General features: G+C 47.4%; 2 protein-coding genes across 8 annotated transcripts in view; one reads left to right on the top strand and one right to left on the bottom strand.

Moving 5' to 3' along the window:
• The first annotated feature begins 916 nt into the window (after nucleotides 1-916).
• On the top strand, nucleotides 917-8,873 carry GTPBP2 (GTP binding protein 2). The gene is made up of 12 exons (XM_004740322.3): nucleotides 917-1,245; nucleotides 2,962-2,988; nucleotides 3,269-3,453; nucleotides 4,007-4,115; nucleotides 4,284-4,481; nucleotides 4,769-4,943; nucleotides 5,104-5,323; nucleotides 5,723-5,858; nucleotides 5,994-6,052; nucleotides 6,617-6,788; nucleotides 7,208-7,372; nucleotides 7,607-8,873. Exons 1-12 carry the CDS (start codon nucleotides 1,060-1,062, stop codon nucleotides 7,781-7,783), a joined length of 1,809 nt encoding a protein of 602 aa, XP_004740379.3. The 5' UTR covers nucleotides 917-1,059; the 3' UTR covers nucleotides 7,784-8,873.
• Nucleotides 8,874-10,531: 1,658 nt separating this feature from the next.
• POLH (DNA polymerase eta) overlaps nucleotides 10,532-18,583 on the bottom strand; it is a 35,100-nt gene continuing 27,048 nt past the window's right edge. For 5 of the 7 annotated variants that reach the window (XM_045071097.1, XM_045071098.1, XM_004739816.3 and 2 more), the window contains 4 exons: nucleotides 17,967-18,090; nucleotides 17,389-17,454; nucleotides 14,962-15,131; nucleotides 10,532-13,169 (listed from right to left, as the gene is read on the bottom strand). In XM_045071097.1, the coding sequence (XP_044927032.1) occupies nucleotides 12,278-13,169; nucleotides 14,962-15,131; nucleotides 17,389-17,454; nucleotides 17,967-18,090 (1,252 nt within the window). In that variant the 3' untranslated portion in view covers nucleotides 10,532-12,277. Of the gene's footprint in view, nucleotides 15,132-17,388; nucleotides 17,455-17,966; nucleotides 18,091-18,583 lie in introns of all 7 variants that reach the window. The other 2 variants (XM_045071096.1, XM_013061917.2) reach the window with 2 other exon arrangements.

Genomic DNA, 18,583 nt, shown 5'->3' with positions numbered 1-18,583 from the left:
GGGTTTTTGGCCAACTTTCTATTGCCGGCTACTTCTCCCAGCCACAGCCCTAGCAGTGGCTGACGTAACCCGAGCCCCAGCCCCGCCCCAAGTAGGGACGAGACCCCTCCTACGGACAGGGCTATTTTAAAACTAAACTCGTTGGGCTGGGATTGGTTCTGCTTCAAAACAAAGGGGCGGGGTAATACTCTCTACCAGCATCCTCGTAGCCCTGAGGCTGCAAGGCTGGTTTATGGGTTCGGGCCTCGTGTCTGTGGCACCGCGGTGTCTCGGGTTGCTAAAACCAGCCCCCGGAGGGTGCCAGCTGGCAATAAGGTAGTGACTACGGGGTAAAGGTGGCATAATCATCGCAACAATAAACAGCTGTAATTAGGCTAACCACCATCTGCCTCCGCCCTGTCATTCGCCCTGACTCACCCCGACGGCACGCCGGCTGTCGGGGAAGAAACTGAGGCAGGGGCGGAGCCAGCCGGCTGGAGGGACCAGTCGCCCTGAATTTTGCAGCTCTTCAGGTCCAAAACCTGTTGTCTGGCATCTCGCTAAGAAGCCAAACCAAGGAGCGCCCACAAAGCTTGATTCTGATGTAAGCCCTCCGCCTCGGGTGACTGCCCAACCTCCAGGCCGTGGGGCTCTAAACTTCCCCCTAACGAGGCCCTAGAAACAGACCCGCTTACAGCGCGGAGTTTGGGAATCGGACTACAGCTCCCCTAGGCCTTTGCGCGCAAAGGCGCGCTCCCTGACTACGCCCCGAAGCCACGCCGCGGCACCTTGAGCTGCAATGCGTCCTGGGAGTTGTAGGGCATCGGAGAGCTCATTTAAGGGAAGTCCCAGGCTTGAGGACTCTATCTCCCGTGGTGCCCCGCGGCTGTTTCTGACGCGACCCCGGGCCAGAGCAGGGTGGGGGCGTGGCCTGTGCAGGGCCCCACCCCGCTCTCCTCTGGCTGGCCGGACGCGGTGGTGGCAGTAGGGGCGGCGGCGGCTATAGGGGCGGTAGCCCCGGTGGCGGCGGCTGTGGCGGCGGGGGGGAGGGGCCGGGCGGGGGGCTGGCGGCAGCGGCGAATGGACTCGCGGGTATCGGAGCTGTTCGGCGGCTGCTGCCGGCCCGGAGGGGGCCCGGCCGTGGGCGGAACCCTTAAGGCTAGGGGGGCCGGCGGCAGCAGCGGCTGCGGGGGCCCAAAGGGGAAAAAGAAGAACGGAAGGAACAGAGGGGGCAAAGCCAACAACCCTCCGTACCTGCCCCCCGAGGTGAGCCCCATGAGAAGTGGCGGGTGAGAGCAAACCACTCTTTCCGGTCCCGGGACTCTAGGGAGGCGGGGTAGAGGGAATGATACCCCCTTCCGGTGTCACAACATTGGAGGGGAGAGGAGAACCCTTCCTTCCGGTCCCAGGACCCCAGGGAGGACCTTCTGTCTGGTGTCAGGACCCCAGGGAGGAAGAGTGGGGAGGGAGGATCCCCCCATTCTGATCCAGTAACCCCAGGAGGAGAAGTAGGGAAAAGGGATCCCACGTTCATCCCCTTGGAGAGAGCAAAGTAGAATGCCCTGGCCTCATCCTTCTGCTGCAACAGAAGGGAGACTGCACCTGGGATGAGGAGGCAGCAGAGTTTTTTAAACTTGTTCCACAGGGGAGGAGGGGAGTACTGGGGAAAAGAGCAGTATGTTCCGTCTCTATCCCTGAGTAGTATGCACACACATAAAAACAGACGAAAGACAGTCAGGCTTAAGTCCTTTTGCCCTTTGTCCTATGAGGAAGTGGGGATGGCTTCCCGCCCCATCTATCCCTATGCTATTTCATCCTTCTTAGGAAAGGAGGACCTAGGGGAAGAGCCTAAGCCGGTGGTTATCAAACTTTAGCATTTCTCAGAATCACCAGGATTGCAGCCTCACCCCTGGAATTTCTGATGCAGTAGGTCAGAGGTGGGCCTGACACTCTGCATTTCTTACAAGTTCCCAGGCAGTGCTCATGCTACTGGTCCTGGGATCATGCTTTGAAAACCATTGGCCTAGACCATCATCCTTGTACCACTTTTCTGAAGCCACCCATCCTAATTCTTCTCCTTTAGCAAGTTGATAGAAAGGAGGATCTTTGCTAATGGGAAAAGATCTCCCTCTTATTCTATGAGGTAGAGATTATGGGTGAAGACCTGATAGAGCCTGGGAGTAAGAGGGCCATGAAGAGATGGAATGATGACAGGAAGGAATGAAAAGACAGAAATGGCCAGGGAAGAGGAGTGCCAAAATTCAGGACAGGCAGAACAAGCAAATCTCTTATCCCGTTGCACCCTAGAGGGGAAGGCTCAGGCAACAGGTTTCTTCAGCGGTGGGTCACCTGATGGAGGGAAGATGTAGAGAAGGTCGTGTGGGTGGATTCGGGTTTGCAACTGAGGCATGTGAATCTGGTTTATGGAGTCTGTCCCCTTTGTTGCATTTCCTGAGTTTCTTCTCTTCATCTCAGCCCCAACTTTGGTGCTCTGCCCCTCATTTTACCTGGGCTCATTTCTCATCAGGCTTATAGTGACCAGTGCTGACCTCACCCTTTGGCCCTGGTCCAGAACCTCTTGCAGCCTCTACTCTTGGTGACATCAGCTAAGAGGGGTGGGCAGGAAGGAAATGGTGTCTCCCAGACCAGTGGCAAAGAATGACCTCAGCAACCCAGGGCAAACTAGACTTCTGGGGACAACAGTTTGAGGCCCCAGGGAGAAGGAAGGGGTGATCTTAATCTACTAGAAAGATTATACCACCAGTAATCAAAGAAAGGAAGGACTGGGTTCTGTTTCTGGCTCACGTGGGTGACTCACTAGCCTTTCCTTCAGAGAGGTCCTTTGGGACTGAGTAGAGGGTTTATGTCTGAGCCGGTGCCTCTGAGGTTCCTGCTGTTAGCTGCCTGGGCCTCAGCAGGAATCAGAGGGATGTAGAGGTTGGTCAGGACTGTGCATCATAACTGCTTTCTGTTTCTTTTCAGGCTGAAGATGGAAACATCGAATATAAAGTGAGTCTTAGGCTGGGGAGGGGCAGGTTGTCCTTGCTGGTATGGGGTGATTTTTTCCCGAGATCCTTCCAAACCCATGATATATAGGGATATGGCTCAGGGTCAAGGCTCTGTACCTCATTTTCTTGGAGGGGGACTCACTGTTAGAGGAGACCAGGGATGAGGGGGTTTAAGTGGGAAGGGAAGGTTCTGATCCTTACAGCAGGACAGGTAGGGAGCCTGTGGGTTTAGGAGGAACATCTCTGACTCAATTTTCTTATGACATCTCACCTGTCCTAAGCTGAAGCTGGTGAATCCATCCCAGTACCGCTTTGAGCACCTGGTGACACAGATGAAGTGGCGGCTCCAGGAGGGCCGTGGAGAGGCCGTCTACCAGATTGGGGTAGAGGACAATGGGCTGCTGGTGGGGCTGGCTGAGGAGGAGATGCGCGCGTCCCTCAAGACCCTGCACCGGATGGCAGAGAAGTATGTGTCCCATTCCCCCTTGGTTCTCTTCCCCTAACTCTGGAGAAGGCCTGTGAGTCCCAGTCACCTCAGGCCTAAGGGGCCAAGGAGGGCCTTTCTTCCTGCTGACTTCTTTTGACAAAGGGCTGAAGTGGGGAGGGCTTCTCCGTATTGGACCAAGGCTTTTTTTTTTTTTTTTTAAATATTTTATTTATTTGTCAGACAAAGAGATCACAAGTAGGCAGAGAGGCAGGCAGAGAGAGAGGAAGGGAAGCAGGCTCCCCGCTGAGTAGAGAGCCCGATGTGGGGCTCGATCCCAGGACCCTGGGATCATGACCCGAGCTGAAGGCAGAGGCTTTAACCCACTGAGCCACCCAGGCACCCCTGGACCAAGGCTTTTTTGATTTAAGATTTGTTTGTTTAAAAGGATGTGTGATAGATTGGAGCATGGTAGGAAGTGAAGTCTGGTGTTGGGCGGTATAGGAAGGCCATTTGGTTCAGAGTGGGGCTGGAGGGTGGGGGTGGCACGGGAGAGTACAGATGAGATGTGGCAGCTGTGGCCTTGCTGTGACAGGGTCGGGGCAGATATCACAATTCTCCGGGAGCGAGAAGTGGATTATGACAGTGACATGCCCCGGAAAATTACCGAAGTGCTGGTACGAAAGGTCCCTGACAACCAGCAGGTGAGTGTACACCCTTCCGTGACCTCTCATGCCCTTGCTCCTCAGGAGGGTCCCAGACCTGGGAACCTGGGAGCATGTCCAGGTTATTATTTGGTCCCCAAGGAGTGGACCCATCCGTGGAGAGATGTAAGGGATATGGGGCCCTTACCTCTCGCAATTCATCCACAGTTCCTAGACCTCCGTGTGGCCGTCCTGGGCAATGTGGACTCAGGGAAGTCAACTCTGCTTGGAGTCCTGACCCAGGGAGAGCTGGACAATGGGCGGGGCCGGGCTCGGCTCAACCTTTTCCGTCACCTGCATGAGATTCAGTCTGGCCGAACCTCCAGCATCAGCTTCGAGATCCTGGGCTTTAACAGCAAGGGAGAGGTGCTTTGCAATCAGCGGGACCCAGTGGGGCCAGACCCCGAGGATGGGATGGTAGTGGTGAAGGACAGAGCCCGAGGGCAGAGTGCGGAGACTTTCTGGAGTAGTGTAGAAGACGACCCTGAGGGCAGTGAACATTAGAAAACACATGGGGAACCAGCTGGATTAAATCAGATTCGGGGCTCAGGGGTAGGAGGCAGGGTCACCCAGTGACTGGTTTAGGTCCTGGCGACTCTTAAAGGGTTGGGGAGGCTGGCCGGGGACACTGAGAGCCCTGGGCTCTGGGCCAGGTGGTGAATTACAGTGACTCACGGACGGCAGAAGAGATCTGTGAAAGCAGCTCCAAGATGATCACCTTCATCGACCTGGCAGGCCACCACAAGTACCTGCACACCACCATCTTCGGCCTCACCTCCTACTGTCCCGACTGTGCCCTGCTCCTCGTCAGTGCTAACACTGGGATTGGTACGAGGCACTGGGACAGGGACGGGGCTGAAGGGGGTGGCTGACTCTCTCACCCCAAGGATCCTTGAATCTGAGAGGCAGATGAACTCTCCTGTTCCCTCTGCTCCCACCCACATTCTCACCCTTCTCCCTTGCTGTCCGCCCCTCTTTTCTGAGGCAGCTGGCACCACGAGGGAGCATCTGGGGCTGGCCCTGGCCCTGAAAGTGCCCTTCTTCATCGTGGTCAGCAAGGTGGACCTGTGTGCCAAGACCACAGTGGAGAGGACAGTACGCCAGCTGGAGCGGGTCCTCAAACAGCCTGGCTGCCACAAGGTTCCCATGCTGGTCACCTCTGAGGATGATGCTGTCACTGCAGCTCAGCAGTTTGCCCAGTCACCCAAGTGAGCCTCTCTCACTCCAGAGCCCTGATCCGCAGGGAAGGCCACTGTGTGGCCAGACCAGTTCTGGCACATTTCTGTGGGTTTTCTAGGGTGGGATTTTGGGAGGGAGTCTGTGCTAGCCAGCCTGGAGGCTTGCTGGTGCCCGGGACCCAGGAGATGGAGTGTTGTGCCAGGCATTCTGCCTTGGGCTCTGGGGTGAGCCTCGTGAGCCACATTCCTTGGCTGGCTCACAGAGAGAGAACTCAAGAGCTCCTGACAAGGTTAGCAGATAGGAGAGAGGTACCCCTGCACGCTGTCCCCGCTCCTGCCCCAGAAGCTCCCCATTGCATGCAGGGAACTCTAGCCTTTGCTTCCTGTTAGAAGCTTCCTCATCTGTCCATTCCATGCCTCCATCTACAGTATCACTCCTATCTTCACACTGTCCAGTGTGTCTGGAGAGAGTCTGGACCTGCTTAAAGTCTTTCTGAATATCTTGCCACCACTCACCAATAGCAAAGAGCAGGAGGAGCTCATGCAGCAGCTGACGGAGTTCCAGGTAATTGGCCACCTGAACGGGGCGTGAGTTGGACAATGGGGAGGGACTAATCCTGACAGCCCTGAGCCTATTTAGAGATTTTGGACTTGCCTGCCCTATTTGGCTGGCTGTTGGTCTCATTTCCTTTGGCTGCAGGTGGACGAAATTTACACAGTACCAGAGGTGGGGACAGTTGTTGGAGGGACACTTTCCAGGTGAGTTGCTTTGCTTGCTCCCCATTCCCTTCAGCCGTCACATACCCCTACACTCAATCATGGCCTTAAGGAGACCTTGGAGTTGTACAGAGCCCATCTAAACGATGTGCTTGTTTCTGGATCGGGCTTTCACCATGACAAGAGCTGGAGAAAGCTAGTCTGTTGACTCAGAGGGAAGAAATAGTATTGGTGTGAACTCAAAATCTCCAGGCTCCTGGGGGAGAAGTGTGGGCCTTGAGCCCCAGTTGTTATCACTTGATGTCATTTCCACGTCGGGAAATGAGAGATCTCTTAAGACTCTTTTCAAAGCGTAGGGTGTGTTTAGTGTCAAAGCCTTAGGTCCCTCTTGGCCATCACTACTGGCCTTCCTAGGCCTTCCTAGGTTAGGTGAGCCGTTAGAGTCCAAAGCTTGAGCTAGGGCCTCCTCCCCAGCCCTCTTTTCCCCCACGGAGGAAGTCTGCTTAGAGGGAAAGACTGTTCTGGGTGACCCTTGAAGAGAAGCAGGTGGCGAGGGTTGGGGGGAGGGCTGGACTGATGCCGTGCTACCTGCCTTCTGGGCTGCAGCGGGATTTGCCGTGAGGGGGACCAGCTGGTGGTGGGCCCCACGGACGATGGCCGCTTCCTGGAGCTGCGGGTGTGCAGCATCCAGCGGAACCGCTCTGCCTGCCGCGTGCTGCGAGCTGGTCAGGCTGCTACGCTGGCCCTCGGGGACTTTGACCGCGCACTTCTTCGGAAGGTGAGGTGGGAGGATGGGTTGGAGAGGGAGCACAAAGAGGAGTGCCTGGGAGACTGGCTGCTTGAGAAGCACCTAAGACGTTTCAGAGGAACTCAGAGGGAACAGTCTCTAACCCAAGAAGCAGGTTATGTAGACTATGAAAAGCGCTTAGAATACTCAGAATACTGAAATACAGAATGTTGTCTTGCAACCTGAATGTCCAGGAGTCTAGAAACACTAAGCATTAGAAAGAAGGATTAGAGGAAATGGAAGGAGTAAGGAAGGCTTCTAAGTGGAGAGTTTTGAGTATTGGCTTCTGAGGTCTTTGTGTTTAAAGCCCTAGAGGAAGAGGGTCAGGAGCTGGAGAGGGTGGGATGGTGGTGGGGGGAAGAGAAACTAATGCAAGGTTTGCCCTTGGTCCCGGGGCTATGCTTCCCCAGGGCATGGTGATGGTGAGCCCCGAGATGAATCCCACCATCTGCTCAGTGTTCGAGGCAGAGATAGTCCTGCTGTTCCATGCCACCACGTTCCGGCGAGGCTTCCAGGTGACGGTACATGTGGGCAATGTACGTCAGACAGCAGTGGTGGAGAAGATCCATGCCAAGGTGAGAGGGCCCCAGCCATGCTGTTTTTCCAGGGAAAGGTTAGAATTCTGCCTCCAGAAAGGAAGGAGGCCAGGCCCCATACTCCCAGAGAACTCCCTGATCCCACAAAGGGGACAGAGCCCCACTCTGGGTGGGTAGAAGCCTGATTGGCCCCCTGGGGGGTGGAGACCCCAGGCTGATAGAGAACCAGATGGGAGGCCCTCTCCAGGACCAGTGATGGCCTATCTGCTGCAGGACAAGCTGCGGACAGGGGAGAAGGCAGTGGTACGTTTCCGCTTCCTGAAACACCCAGAGTACCTGAAGGTGGGCGCCAAGCTGCTGTTCCGGGAGGGTGTTACCAAGGGCATCGGCCATGTCACTGATGTACAAGCCATTGCAGCAGGAGAGGCCCAGGCCAACATGGGCTTCTGAAGTCCTCCAGGCGGGCACAGCTCCACTGCTGTCCCTACAATATATAAGGTAACATCTGCCATGCTGCCCGCTGTTGGCGGCTCTGTGTGTTAATAGGAGAGGGAGAGACCGGTACTCTGCCCCATGCTCCCTGCCACCTTTCTGGAGAGGTGCCAAGTTCGGTGTGGCCAGGGAGGGGCAGTCCTGAGGGAGAAGACAGGAGAATTCAGGGCAGTGCTCATCAGCTGTGTGTCCATCTGGTTGGCTCATCGACCCTGGCAACCCCGTGGCCTGTCTACTGGAGGGAGCTGACCAGCGCCACCTTGACCCCACTGTCTAGACTGGGCATGATTCGCCGGTGCGGTCCCTCCACTTCAGGAATTGTCACAACACCTGGGGGTGGTCCTCGAGAACACACCTTTTTCTATACCTCTTCTAAAGGCCATGTAAGTTGCCCATCTCTACTTGACTGTGGATGAAAGACATTTGCTCCTGGCCATCTGGTGGCCTGGGGTCTGAAGAAATGGCATAGGGACAGTGCTCCCACGTTGTGCGGAGACATGAGGTCTGTTCCTCAGCTTTGTCTTCTTTCCCTTCTTCACTCAAGGGCCATTTCCCATTTCTCTGCTTCATAGGCCCCACAGGTGCTATTTGTCATGCTGACCCAGGCGTGGGGCTGCCAAGCTCAGGTTTGGCGTACCGAAGGTCAGCTGCATGTCAATCAGTCTTGTCCCCTCCTCTGCAGTGATTTGTTGGTTTTGATGTTGAATCAGTGTTTTACTTTCCCACACTAGTGACTGGGGATCTGACCCACCGCTCCTCATCCTGCCACCCTTGCCCCCCGTTCCTGCTCCCATATAAGTCCTCCCTCTGTTGCAGGGAACCTGGAGGAAAGGGAAAGATGTTGCCATATTTCCTACACTTTTAGGGCATGGACTCCCTCCTTTCCCTTTGTAAATGTCCTGGGTTCCCTGGACTCAGGGATTTGTTGGTTCAGGTTTCTCTGCATACCTGTGTATATATATATGTGTACATTTATACACACACACACACACATATATATTTAAATACACACATATATATTGTACAGAATAAAAAATGTTTTATTGAACATACTGTGCTTATGCTTAAGATACGGGCTCAGCTTCCAGAGCTAGATTCCTCTTCAGGATTAGACAAGGGAAACCCTAACACTGCTGAGCCCTGAATGGGGAAAGAACCCATCTGGTATCTCATGGAGCATTCTTTCTTTCCTCTCCCTCCTATTTGATCAGTGTTCCCCTACTGTGACCTGGCTGTTCTGGCTTATTTGCATAGCTCTCAAATGAGCAGACTAGAAAGTGAAACTGCTCCTTTTTCAGCTGATATAAGTAACCACCCCCTCCTTGAGAAGTTGGGCCCCAGCTGTGGTCGCAGTGGTGAGGACTCTGCTTCTGCGTGGTGTCAGAGATTTGGAGATTAGCTTGTCAGCTACTTAAGAATGGATCTTAGAGTCCGGGTAATCTGGCCCTCGTGCTTTCCCTAGCAATGCAAGATCACGAGAAGTGAATTTTGCATAGCCTGAACTGGCTAGCTTTCTGGAGCTCTGAGGGCCGCCAGGCCAAACCTTAGTCCTTTCTTCCTGTTTCTGTATTCAGAGTACTGTCATGTTTTATGGGACTGCGTTTTGAGTACAGATCCTTACAAAAGAAATTTAATGATAAATGTGGCCCAAGGAAAGTCCCATAAGGCATTCTGTCTCTAGGGTATTTTTCTTTTTTTTTTTTTTTAAGAGAGAAAGTACGTGCTAGCGGGCAGCTGATGGGGGTGGGGGTGTGGACAGAGAGAGAGAGAGACAAAGAAAGAAAATCTCCCAAGTGGGGCCTGGCACAGGGCTTGATATCAAGACCCCAAGATCATGACCTGGCTGAAATCAAGAGTGGGAGGCTTAACTGACTGAGCCACCCAGGCGCCCCTGTTCTGAGTATTAAAGTAATAGCCTCCCTAACTATTCGAGCTCTGCTGTTTTTAAAAATATCTGTGGCTTAACTTGCTACTGTAAGAAGCCTCTGGTTGAAGAACTTCCCCTTCCTCCTGTGTTGGGGACTAAAAGCTGTTTACTTCTCTCTATGCAGTGCTGATAAACAGCTATGAAAGAAGGTTGTATTCAGCAAAATGGTCCTGTAACTTTCGCCAGGCACTGACCTTTGCATATCTGTCTGCTGTCCCCTCTATAGGCTGATTGCTGGTATGCTGGGGCAGGGGTAGCATTTCTAAGGAAACAAAAGGGATGCTGCTGGTATTGTCATTACTAGTTACCCATTCCCCCACCTGCCTTGGCCTCTAAGTCCAATGAAACCAGTTTCTACCACATTGCGTTTCTACAGGACTCTTTCCAATCAACCAAAGTGTTCAAAATTTGTTCCACTTAATCTGTATAGTGCCCGAAGGAGAGGTATTGCTTCATTTTAGGTTCTTTTTTTTAAATTATTATTAACTTTTCACTGAATTAAGTAAGGAAATTTTAGGAAATTATCTCAGTATTTTTTTAAAGACTTTATTCATTTATTTGTCTGGGGGGATGCACAAGTAGGGAGAGCAGCAGGCAGAGGGATAAGTGGGCTCCCTGCTGATCAGGGAACCTGATACAGGACTCCATCCCAGGACCTGGGGTCATGACCTGAGCTGAATGCTGGCCGCTTTACTGACTGAACCACCCAGGCATCCCCTGATAACAGTATTTATTTATTTATTTGACAGAGATCACAAGTAGGCAGAAAGGCAGGCAGAGAGGGGGAAACAGGCTCCCCGCTGAGCAGAGAGCCTGATGTGGGGCTCGATCCCAGGACCTGGAGATCATGACCTGAGCCAAAGGCAGAGGCCTAACCGGCTGAGCCACTCAGGTGCCCCTGATAACAGTATTTAGTAAGACATCTTCAGGAACCAGTGAGCTATACCTTGCTACATTAATGAAACATTTAGGAGGATAAAAAGATACATAAAGCAGTCACCCTCCCCCAAACCAGCAGCATGTACATTTTTACACTCTTAGTCCTAGTAATCATCTAAAATTACTTAATATGCATGTTTCATCCAGTAAATATCAAGCACCTATTATGTGCAAGACACTGGAGAATTCTTGCCTTCTAGAAACTACAAATCTTGTAGGAAAAGGGCCATGTACACATTATTCAACTGCTACAAGAGGAAAATATTTTTGAAGGAAGAAGTAATTTTTTTGCTACAGTGTTTTTCAGATGCTACCCTCTTCTTCTTCAAACTAAATACAGACTCCCAATTTATAAATAAGTTTGAAGAGCGGTGGGTGATGTATGAGAGGGGGGATACATAAACCATTCTTCCTACTCACTTCCCCCAACACCACCTAGTTCAGTTCATCTGCAGTTGGGTTCTCTATGTAACACAAGGTTTCACATATCAAAAAAGCTGATTTTCCACATAGAAGAAAGCAGATTAAGAATACAGTACTATAGACATGGACAAGTGCAGAAAGCTACAGTAAACCTTAAGCTCAATATTCAAACATCAGAAGGTAAGAGATGAAGAACAGGCCAGTGACCCTGAAAGCCAAGCACTACCTCTTAAATCTGTACTTCAGCGTTTAAGGAAATGTCATTGCCCTACAAACCTGGCTGGCCATAGTATCTTCTAGATCAGTGTTTTTTAAACACCGTGGAGAATCTTATTAATGTACGGATACTGATTCAGCAAGGGTAGAGGTGAGGCTGAGACAATTTCTAATAAGTTCTCTGATAACCCTCAAAATCACACTCTGCCTAGTATGATTCTAGACATGATCTAGTTCTGATCGTGACTTAACTAATCTAAACAGAGTTCTTGAACTGGTCTGTTAACAATCTGATGCTACATTAGACCAATTGTAAGAGGTAGAAGGGCCAGTGGCTAAAATTGTGGCCATAAAAGGATATTCTTGTATGAAATTCAGTATTTATTGAGCAGCTTCTGTGTATAGAGCCCTGCCCTAAACCAGTTACCACTTTAGGTCTTCACCTCACATTCTCAAACCTCAAATATTGGTCAAAATCATTATCTGAACTGCCCCTGTCGCAGAGGTTGGGGAAAAGTTTAAAAATGTTTTTTCTCACTCAGCTTTTTTGTGCCATCTTTAAGCCACATACTCTAAATACATTTCCTTAATCTCCCATAATCTATAAAGTTTATTAGTTGTATAGATGAGGAAAAGTGAGGAAAGTGTCTCTCCTAGGCTTCAAGGCCCACATATTTGTACTCTGACACTGCCTCCCTAAACTCTAATGATTAAAAACTCAAAGCAGTTTTATCTCTGCAAGATAAAGTCAGTTTTTACATCTCCGTCAGCAGTGGAATTGGAATCCATACATGTGAAGAGATGGGGGTTTTAAGTCAGCATCTAACTGGACTGTTAATCTCTTACTAAAAATTTCATGAAGTTACGGATTTCCTTGCAAAGTGAGCATATTTCCATCTAGTTTACAGGTAAAATATTAAAACCCTGCAGCAAGCCTGAGGGCAGCACTAGTGTGTTAATGGCTTAAAGAATGATTCCAATGTCTGCATGCCCTCAGGCCTAGGGCGTTTATTACTGGAGGCTGAAGGGCTCTTGGGATTTCTTTTGCTTTGAGGAGAACTGGCAGGAACAGCCTCTGAGTTTGAGGAGTGGGGCTGCAGAAAGGATTTTTGTAACTCCAATGCAAAATGATAGTCCATGTGTTCCGGCATCTCCCATACAGGTACCAGAGAGCCACACTTCTCACAGGGTATTTGGTCTTCAGATGCCACAGGATTTGGGGTAATAGTTGATTTCTGAGCCACCTCCAGAGCATAGCTGAAAGCTAAAGAAGCAAGCCTGCTTGGGCTGTTCTGGGCCAAATCCATCTCTGTAGGAGTTGTTTCAGAGGATCCTAGCTTCAGTGCTGCTTGACAGACAGGGGTGCAATCTGGATACTCTGTTGGAAGATAGTTTGTTAACTGTTGAGGGCTAGACTGTGGATATTGTGGAGGGAAGAAAACTGAAGAATTACTAAGCTGTTTCTGCTCTAGAATTAGACTCTTCTGCTTAAAGAAGGGCTCAGTTCCCGTAGCGCGACTGGTTTGGAAAGGTAAGGAGGTCTTGGATGGTGAATTGCTCACGAGGGCCTGGGTAGTGGCAGTAAGAGATGACAGTGAAGCTTCTTTGACTTTCTGCTTTTCTGCAGCTTTTTGGAAGAATGATTCCAGAGAAGTGGTTGGTTTCTTAGTGGCTGTCACTGCTGGGCCACAGGGAGTCTTAGCTTCTGAACTGGTAACTGGCACCTTTGGCAGAGAACTTGGGTCATTGCTCAAGAAGGTGGTGATGTCTGTGCAAGATGAAGGGGCAGAGGTGGAGAATTTGGTAGCACAGAGGAAGACCATTGTGAGGGGAGGGGACCTGTATAGAAAGTAAAGGAAGAAGATTAGTACCAGGTCACAGATACAGTTTGTAAATGACTGGGATTATGATTGTGCCACAGGAGGAAACTATTACTGCAGTGTTCTTAAATTTTAGGGCATCAGATTAATACAGATTCAGTAGACCTGGACTAGGCAGAGAATATGCCTTCCTAACAAGTTCCTAGGTGATGCTGGTGTTGCTGGCTCAGGATCACACCTTGGGAGCTGCTGACCTGGTGAACACCTAACCAGGTCAGATATACAAAATGGATCCCCTGGCAGCTAGGTATTCATAAGATATATCAGAAGATACATAATAGCAGTTGTAATTCAGGATCGAGGCAAGAAATTTTATTCAGGGCAACAAAAAAACTTTAGAATATTTAGACTGTAAGTCTCTTGAAAAAAATCCTGTTACCCATTCTGTTTCTATAAAGGGTACCACCTAACCCTCATTCTGACAAACTTTCAACTTGAATTTCTAGAGAATGAAATCCCACAACTGGAATTACCTATCCTAGTCTCAGAAACATTTCAAGAAATTCATGCCAGAGTTACTTATTATGTCAATTATTAAAATAATTTTCACATAAGTTGTATTTCAGAAGGTAAAACGTGCTTTTATATACAGATTAGTACCTTAATGTGGTAAAGAGTAAATGCCTTTTTAAAACTGTTAGGACGGTATCTCACTGTTCTCTGGTTTCTTGCTTTTGAACAGTCTTAGAATCAGATAATTTGATGCTTCCCTTTCAATAGGTTTCACACTCCTGGTAAGTATTTGTTAGAGTCTGTTTCATATGAACACAAATTTATAAATGATAAATTTATCATTTAGTTCAGTGAAACTGTTTCAGTATTTGAAAATAAACACATGTACCAGGAAGTAGAAGCTAAACAAATTATTCTACACAAAGAACAAAGATTCCAGCTTTAGCGACCCCATCATATTGTAGGTCTGCACATACAATAGTAGTACCCACATAGATAGATAAGCAATTAACGTAGGTGTTCAATGAAACTTTTGTTGTCTGTCTGTTTATTTATTTATTGTTGAGTTGCATTAGTTTCAGGTTAAACTTTTATCATCTTCAATACAGACCTGTAAGTAAGCAACCAATTTATGTTTCTCACATAATTATATTTCCATTGTGAATTAGGAGTACTTTTTTCAATGTAACAAGCAATGTTAAATCAACAGAGGAATCCAATACTGAAAATCATTAATATCAGAACAATAAATGAACACATTCCAATGATATATTTAGTTATTTTTCATTACTAAATGAAGTAAAATTTAATATGACATTCAGTATTATACCAGTGGAGCTTGTGATTGAGCTGGGATGTTAAATTGAGACTATCAATAAATACAGGTCACTTTCATTTTCAAGTGTTTTAAGATAATCTTATCAAGTTCTAAGATAGAACAGTCAAGTATTGAGAGAGAAGTTGCCAAATGTATTCTTGAAACTTGAGTTCCATACTCACACATGCAACTGGCCCTTCCCTCTGACTGCAGCAGATGTGGGGATAATATTGGTTTACTCTGCCTCTGAAACCCACCCCTGAGAACTGGAATGCGCCACATGTAGGCAAAGAAGCGGTAGCTGAGCTGCCTTGTTTCTGGTGTTTCTGTTGTGCTCTGCCATTCCTTTCTGTGACCTAGTAGGACCTAGCTAGATTCACTACCAAGAACGTACTCTTGCTGGAAAGCTGTATACCCACGAATTTTAGATCAAGTCAGGGTATAAGTGTCTTCTGAGAAGACAAGCTAGAATTCGACTCACCAGTCAGTTTTGATTCCTGAAGTGTTACAGTTCCTGATGACAGCAAACGCATCACGGCTCATCTTGTGAGCATCATAGCGGGTAAGAGCACAGCAGCGGCGTGTGCTGCTGAGACGTCTGTCTCCCTGTACACGAATGATCACAGCCAACTGGGTGGCCACCCTGTCATTCTGTGGGTATAAAAGGATTGAGACCAGAACTGAAGTTATTGTGAGCATCTGGATTCTATATATTGAACTGTGTGAGGAGGAAATTACAAGAACCAGGGTGACAGAATGGTTTGGAAATAAACATAATTAATACTTTAAACAATGAAGTGACAAGGATCTTACACGTCCAGAATTACTTTTGGCATAAAGTCCTTTTAAGCTTAAAGACATGAATTTCTGGAAAGACAGATACAGATCCCTACTATGTTGCATTAGATACAAAGTGGGAAGAAAAGCCCCACTTTAAGGCTTTGAAAGCCTATGAAGGCTTATAAGGAGAAATGAGAACAAAGCGACACCTAGTGAGCAAAGGCAAGTAGGCCCATAAGAACTGGGATCCTCTCCCTCTTTAAGTGGCCCACCGAAGAACAAACATTCATCACCACCAATTCAGCTGACAAGGGGCAAACAGGTAGTTGTGGGTGATATCTGACAGTACAGTTGTTGACTTGTAGGACTCCTAGATGTGGAAATATGAGAGAACGTATCAAATAATACCATCAGGAAAGTACAAAACCCCACAGAATGGGAGAAAATATTTGCAAATAATCTGATAAGGAACTTATACCCTGCATATATAGAGAACTCTTAAAACTCAGTAATGAAGAAACCGCTTCAAAAACGGGCAAAGGATCTTGACAAATTTCTCCAAAGAAGATAAGAAAATTGCCAATAAGCACCTAAAAACCATAATGAGATACCACTTCACACCCACTAGGATGGCTAAAATAAGAAAAAGTAACAGGATATAGTGAAATTAAAACCTTTTTACATTGCTGGGAATATAATGTAGCACAGTAACAGTCTGGTGTTCCTCGAAATGCTAAATATAGTTACCATGTGAACCACCAATTCTAATCTTAGGAATATACCTAACAGGAATGAAACATATGTCTACACAAAAATCTGTACATGAATGTTCATGGCAACATGGTTCATAATAGCCAAAAGGCAGAAACAACTCAAATATCCATTCACTGATGAATAGATAAACAAAATATGGTATATCCATATAATAGAGTATTATTCATTCATAAAAGGACAAAAGATACTGATACATGTGCCAGTATGAGTGAGCCTTGAAACTATTATGTTAACCAAAGGACTTCAAGCCAGCAAAAAGGCCACATATTGCCTTAGTCCACTTATGTGAAATGTCCAGAATAGTAAGTCCTATGAAGACAAAGCACACTAGTGGTTGCCTAGGATTGGGTGAGTAACTGCTAATGAGTACAGGATTTCTTTTCTGGGTGATGAAATGTTCTTAAATTGATTGTGGAATGGATGAACAATTCTGAAATATACTAAGTAGAAACTACTGGGCTGTATACTGTAAATGGGTGAATTTTATGTCATGTAAAATATATAATCAATAAAGCTATTTCCCAAAGATTTTTTTAAAAAATTTACTTATTTGAAAGAGAGAATGAGAGAGAGGGAGAGGGAGAAGTAGGCTCCCCACTGAGCAGGGAACCTGACACAGGGCTCGATCCCAGGACCCTGGGATCATGACCTGAGCTGAATGCAGATGCTTAACCAGCTGAGCCATCCAGGCACCCCAATAAAGCTATTGTTTTAAAAAGGAAAGGATAAAGAAACTAATCATCAGATGTCAAGTCTTTGACTTCATACTCTATCTCTAAAACTGCCAGTACTTCTCTGTCACCTGGACTGTGTTTAAGTTCCAATAATTTATAGTCTAATCCCTGAATGCCCTATTTAATGGCTCTGTACTTTGAAGAAGATCCACTGTATATTCAGGACTGCAGGAGAGATTAAATAAGAAATATCCCAAAGAGTAGAGGCAAATAGTAAGGAGGGAGATGGGGTAGTCAGTTCATATATTCACAGATCTAGGCTTTCAAAGATCATGTCGAGTTTTATGGAAGGACATAAAAGATTTCCTAGTCTGGTATTTTTTTTTTTTTAAGATTTTATTTATTTATTTGACAGAGAGAGATCACAAGTAGGCAGAGAGGCAGACAGAGAGAGAGAGAGGAGGAAGCAGGCTCCCTGCTGAGCAGAGAGCCTGATGCAGGACTCTATCCCAGCACCCTGAGATCATGACCTGAGCCGAAGGCAGCAGCTCAACCCACTGAGCCACCCAGGCGCCCTCTGGTATCTTTCTGTATCTTTGTCTCTACTACTTCTCCAGGTAAGCAACAACTGGTATTTAAATCCCAAAGCTCATCCCAAGAATAAAGAAAGAAAATCTTACATCATTTCGGTCCTTGATTAGTCTCTCCTCTAGTTCATGGGCTAATTGCAAAAGCCACCATTGTACCTAAAAAAGTGTTGAGACTTTAATCTTTAAAAATTTAAAAATTCTAGGTTTGTTATAATACTAGATGGAGGATTTGTTCTGTTCTCCCACAAATGTAAATGTACAATAAAGTCTCCTCCATAACCAAGGGATCACCAGATCATAGACCTTTTCTGACCTGCCCTAGCTCAAGATTTTCATTTTCTTTTCTGGCTGACATGCCATCAGGTGAACTTCAGGCATGTTTCAGCTCTGAGAAAAATAACACACACAAACTTGGGGCATAATATCCCAGGCCTTCCACATTACCACCTATCAAAAAAAAAAAGAAATTTCATTTCGAATTTCACTTAGTTCCATTTTATTTCTTTTTGGATGGAAAATATAATACATAAAGCTCAATTTTCAACACACACACACACACACCCCTTCCTACTTTACAACAGAAAGGTTCCATCTAACTTATTAAATGTCCTGCAGTTACCAAAACCTAACCCCTTTAAAAGAGGCAATGTTCAAGAAGGCCTGCCTACCTGCTCCTGAGTAGCCAGAGCCGTCTTTCCTGGGAAGTTCTTGCTGCAGCCAATGGTTTTAGGTAGTTTCCTGGGTTTAACTGGATCGTGCTCAATCCCACGGCACATGGCATATAGCCAAGATCTAATAAAAGCAGCAAAAAAACTTTAAGGTAAAAGCAAATGATTATTCTTGTTAAAGTAAAATACCTACATTGCGCTACCCTTTTATCTCCTTCATGGAAAAGGAAAATTTTGTCTAAAATTAAGTATACCTCACCTCTGACAGAATCCCTGCACTTCCCAAAGAAATCTAGTGCAATATATGCCAAGGAGAGGGACACTTGGTTATGCTTTTTAAAGCCAAGTCATTTATATTTTTGGAAAAGCACGGAGCAAGCCACTGATTCATATCCCCCAAATTTGGGGTATTTACTAAAAGATTTTAAGCATTTTAGCACACAGAAATTATGTATATATCCAAGCCTATCAACCTACTTAGGGAAATGAAAAACTACTCCAGAGAGGCCACAGTGATTTAATATTTTAAAGCAAAAGGACCAATGAAATTACCTCAAGGAACAAATGTTAAAGATAGGTCTAAATTTTACTGGGTGCTTTTGTCCATATTTGAAATT

This window comes from Mustela putorius, unplaced genomic scaffold (assembly GCF_011764305.1).
Source record: "Mustela putorius furo isolate JIRA1106 unplaced genomic scaffold, ASM1176430v1.1 tig00003983_pilon_pilon_pilon, whole genome shotgun sequence".
Taxonomy (NCBI): Eukaryota; Metazoa; Chordata; class Mammalia; order Carnivora; family Mustelidae; genus Mustela; species Mustela putorius.
Note: the sequence above shows the minus strand (reverse complement) of the source record. Positions and strands in the feature narration are given on the sequence as shown.

Excerpts from the sequence above, each read along its gene's own strand:
- GTPBP2 (XM_004740322.3), top strand. The coding sequence starts at position 1,060 with ATGGACTCGCGGGTATCGGAGCTGTTCGGCGGCTGCTGCCGGCCCGGA. Across the intron at positions 2,989-3,268 it reads ATGGAAACATCGAATATAAA|CTGAAGCTGGTGAATCCATC; the intron begins GTGAGTCTTAGG and ends ACCTGTCCTAAG. Across the intron at positions 4,116-4,283 it reads AGGTCCCTGACAACCAGCAG|TTCCTAGACCTCCGTGTGGC; the intron begins GTGAGTGTACAC and ends ATTCATCCACAG.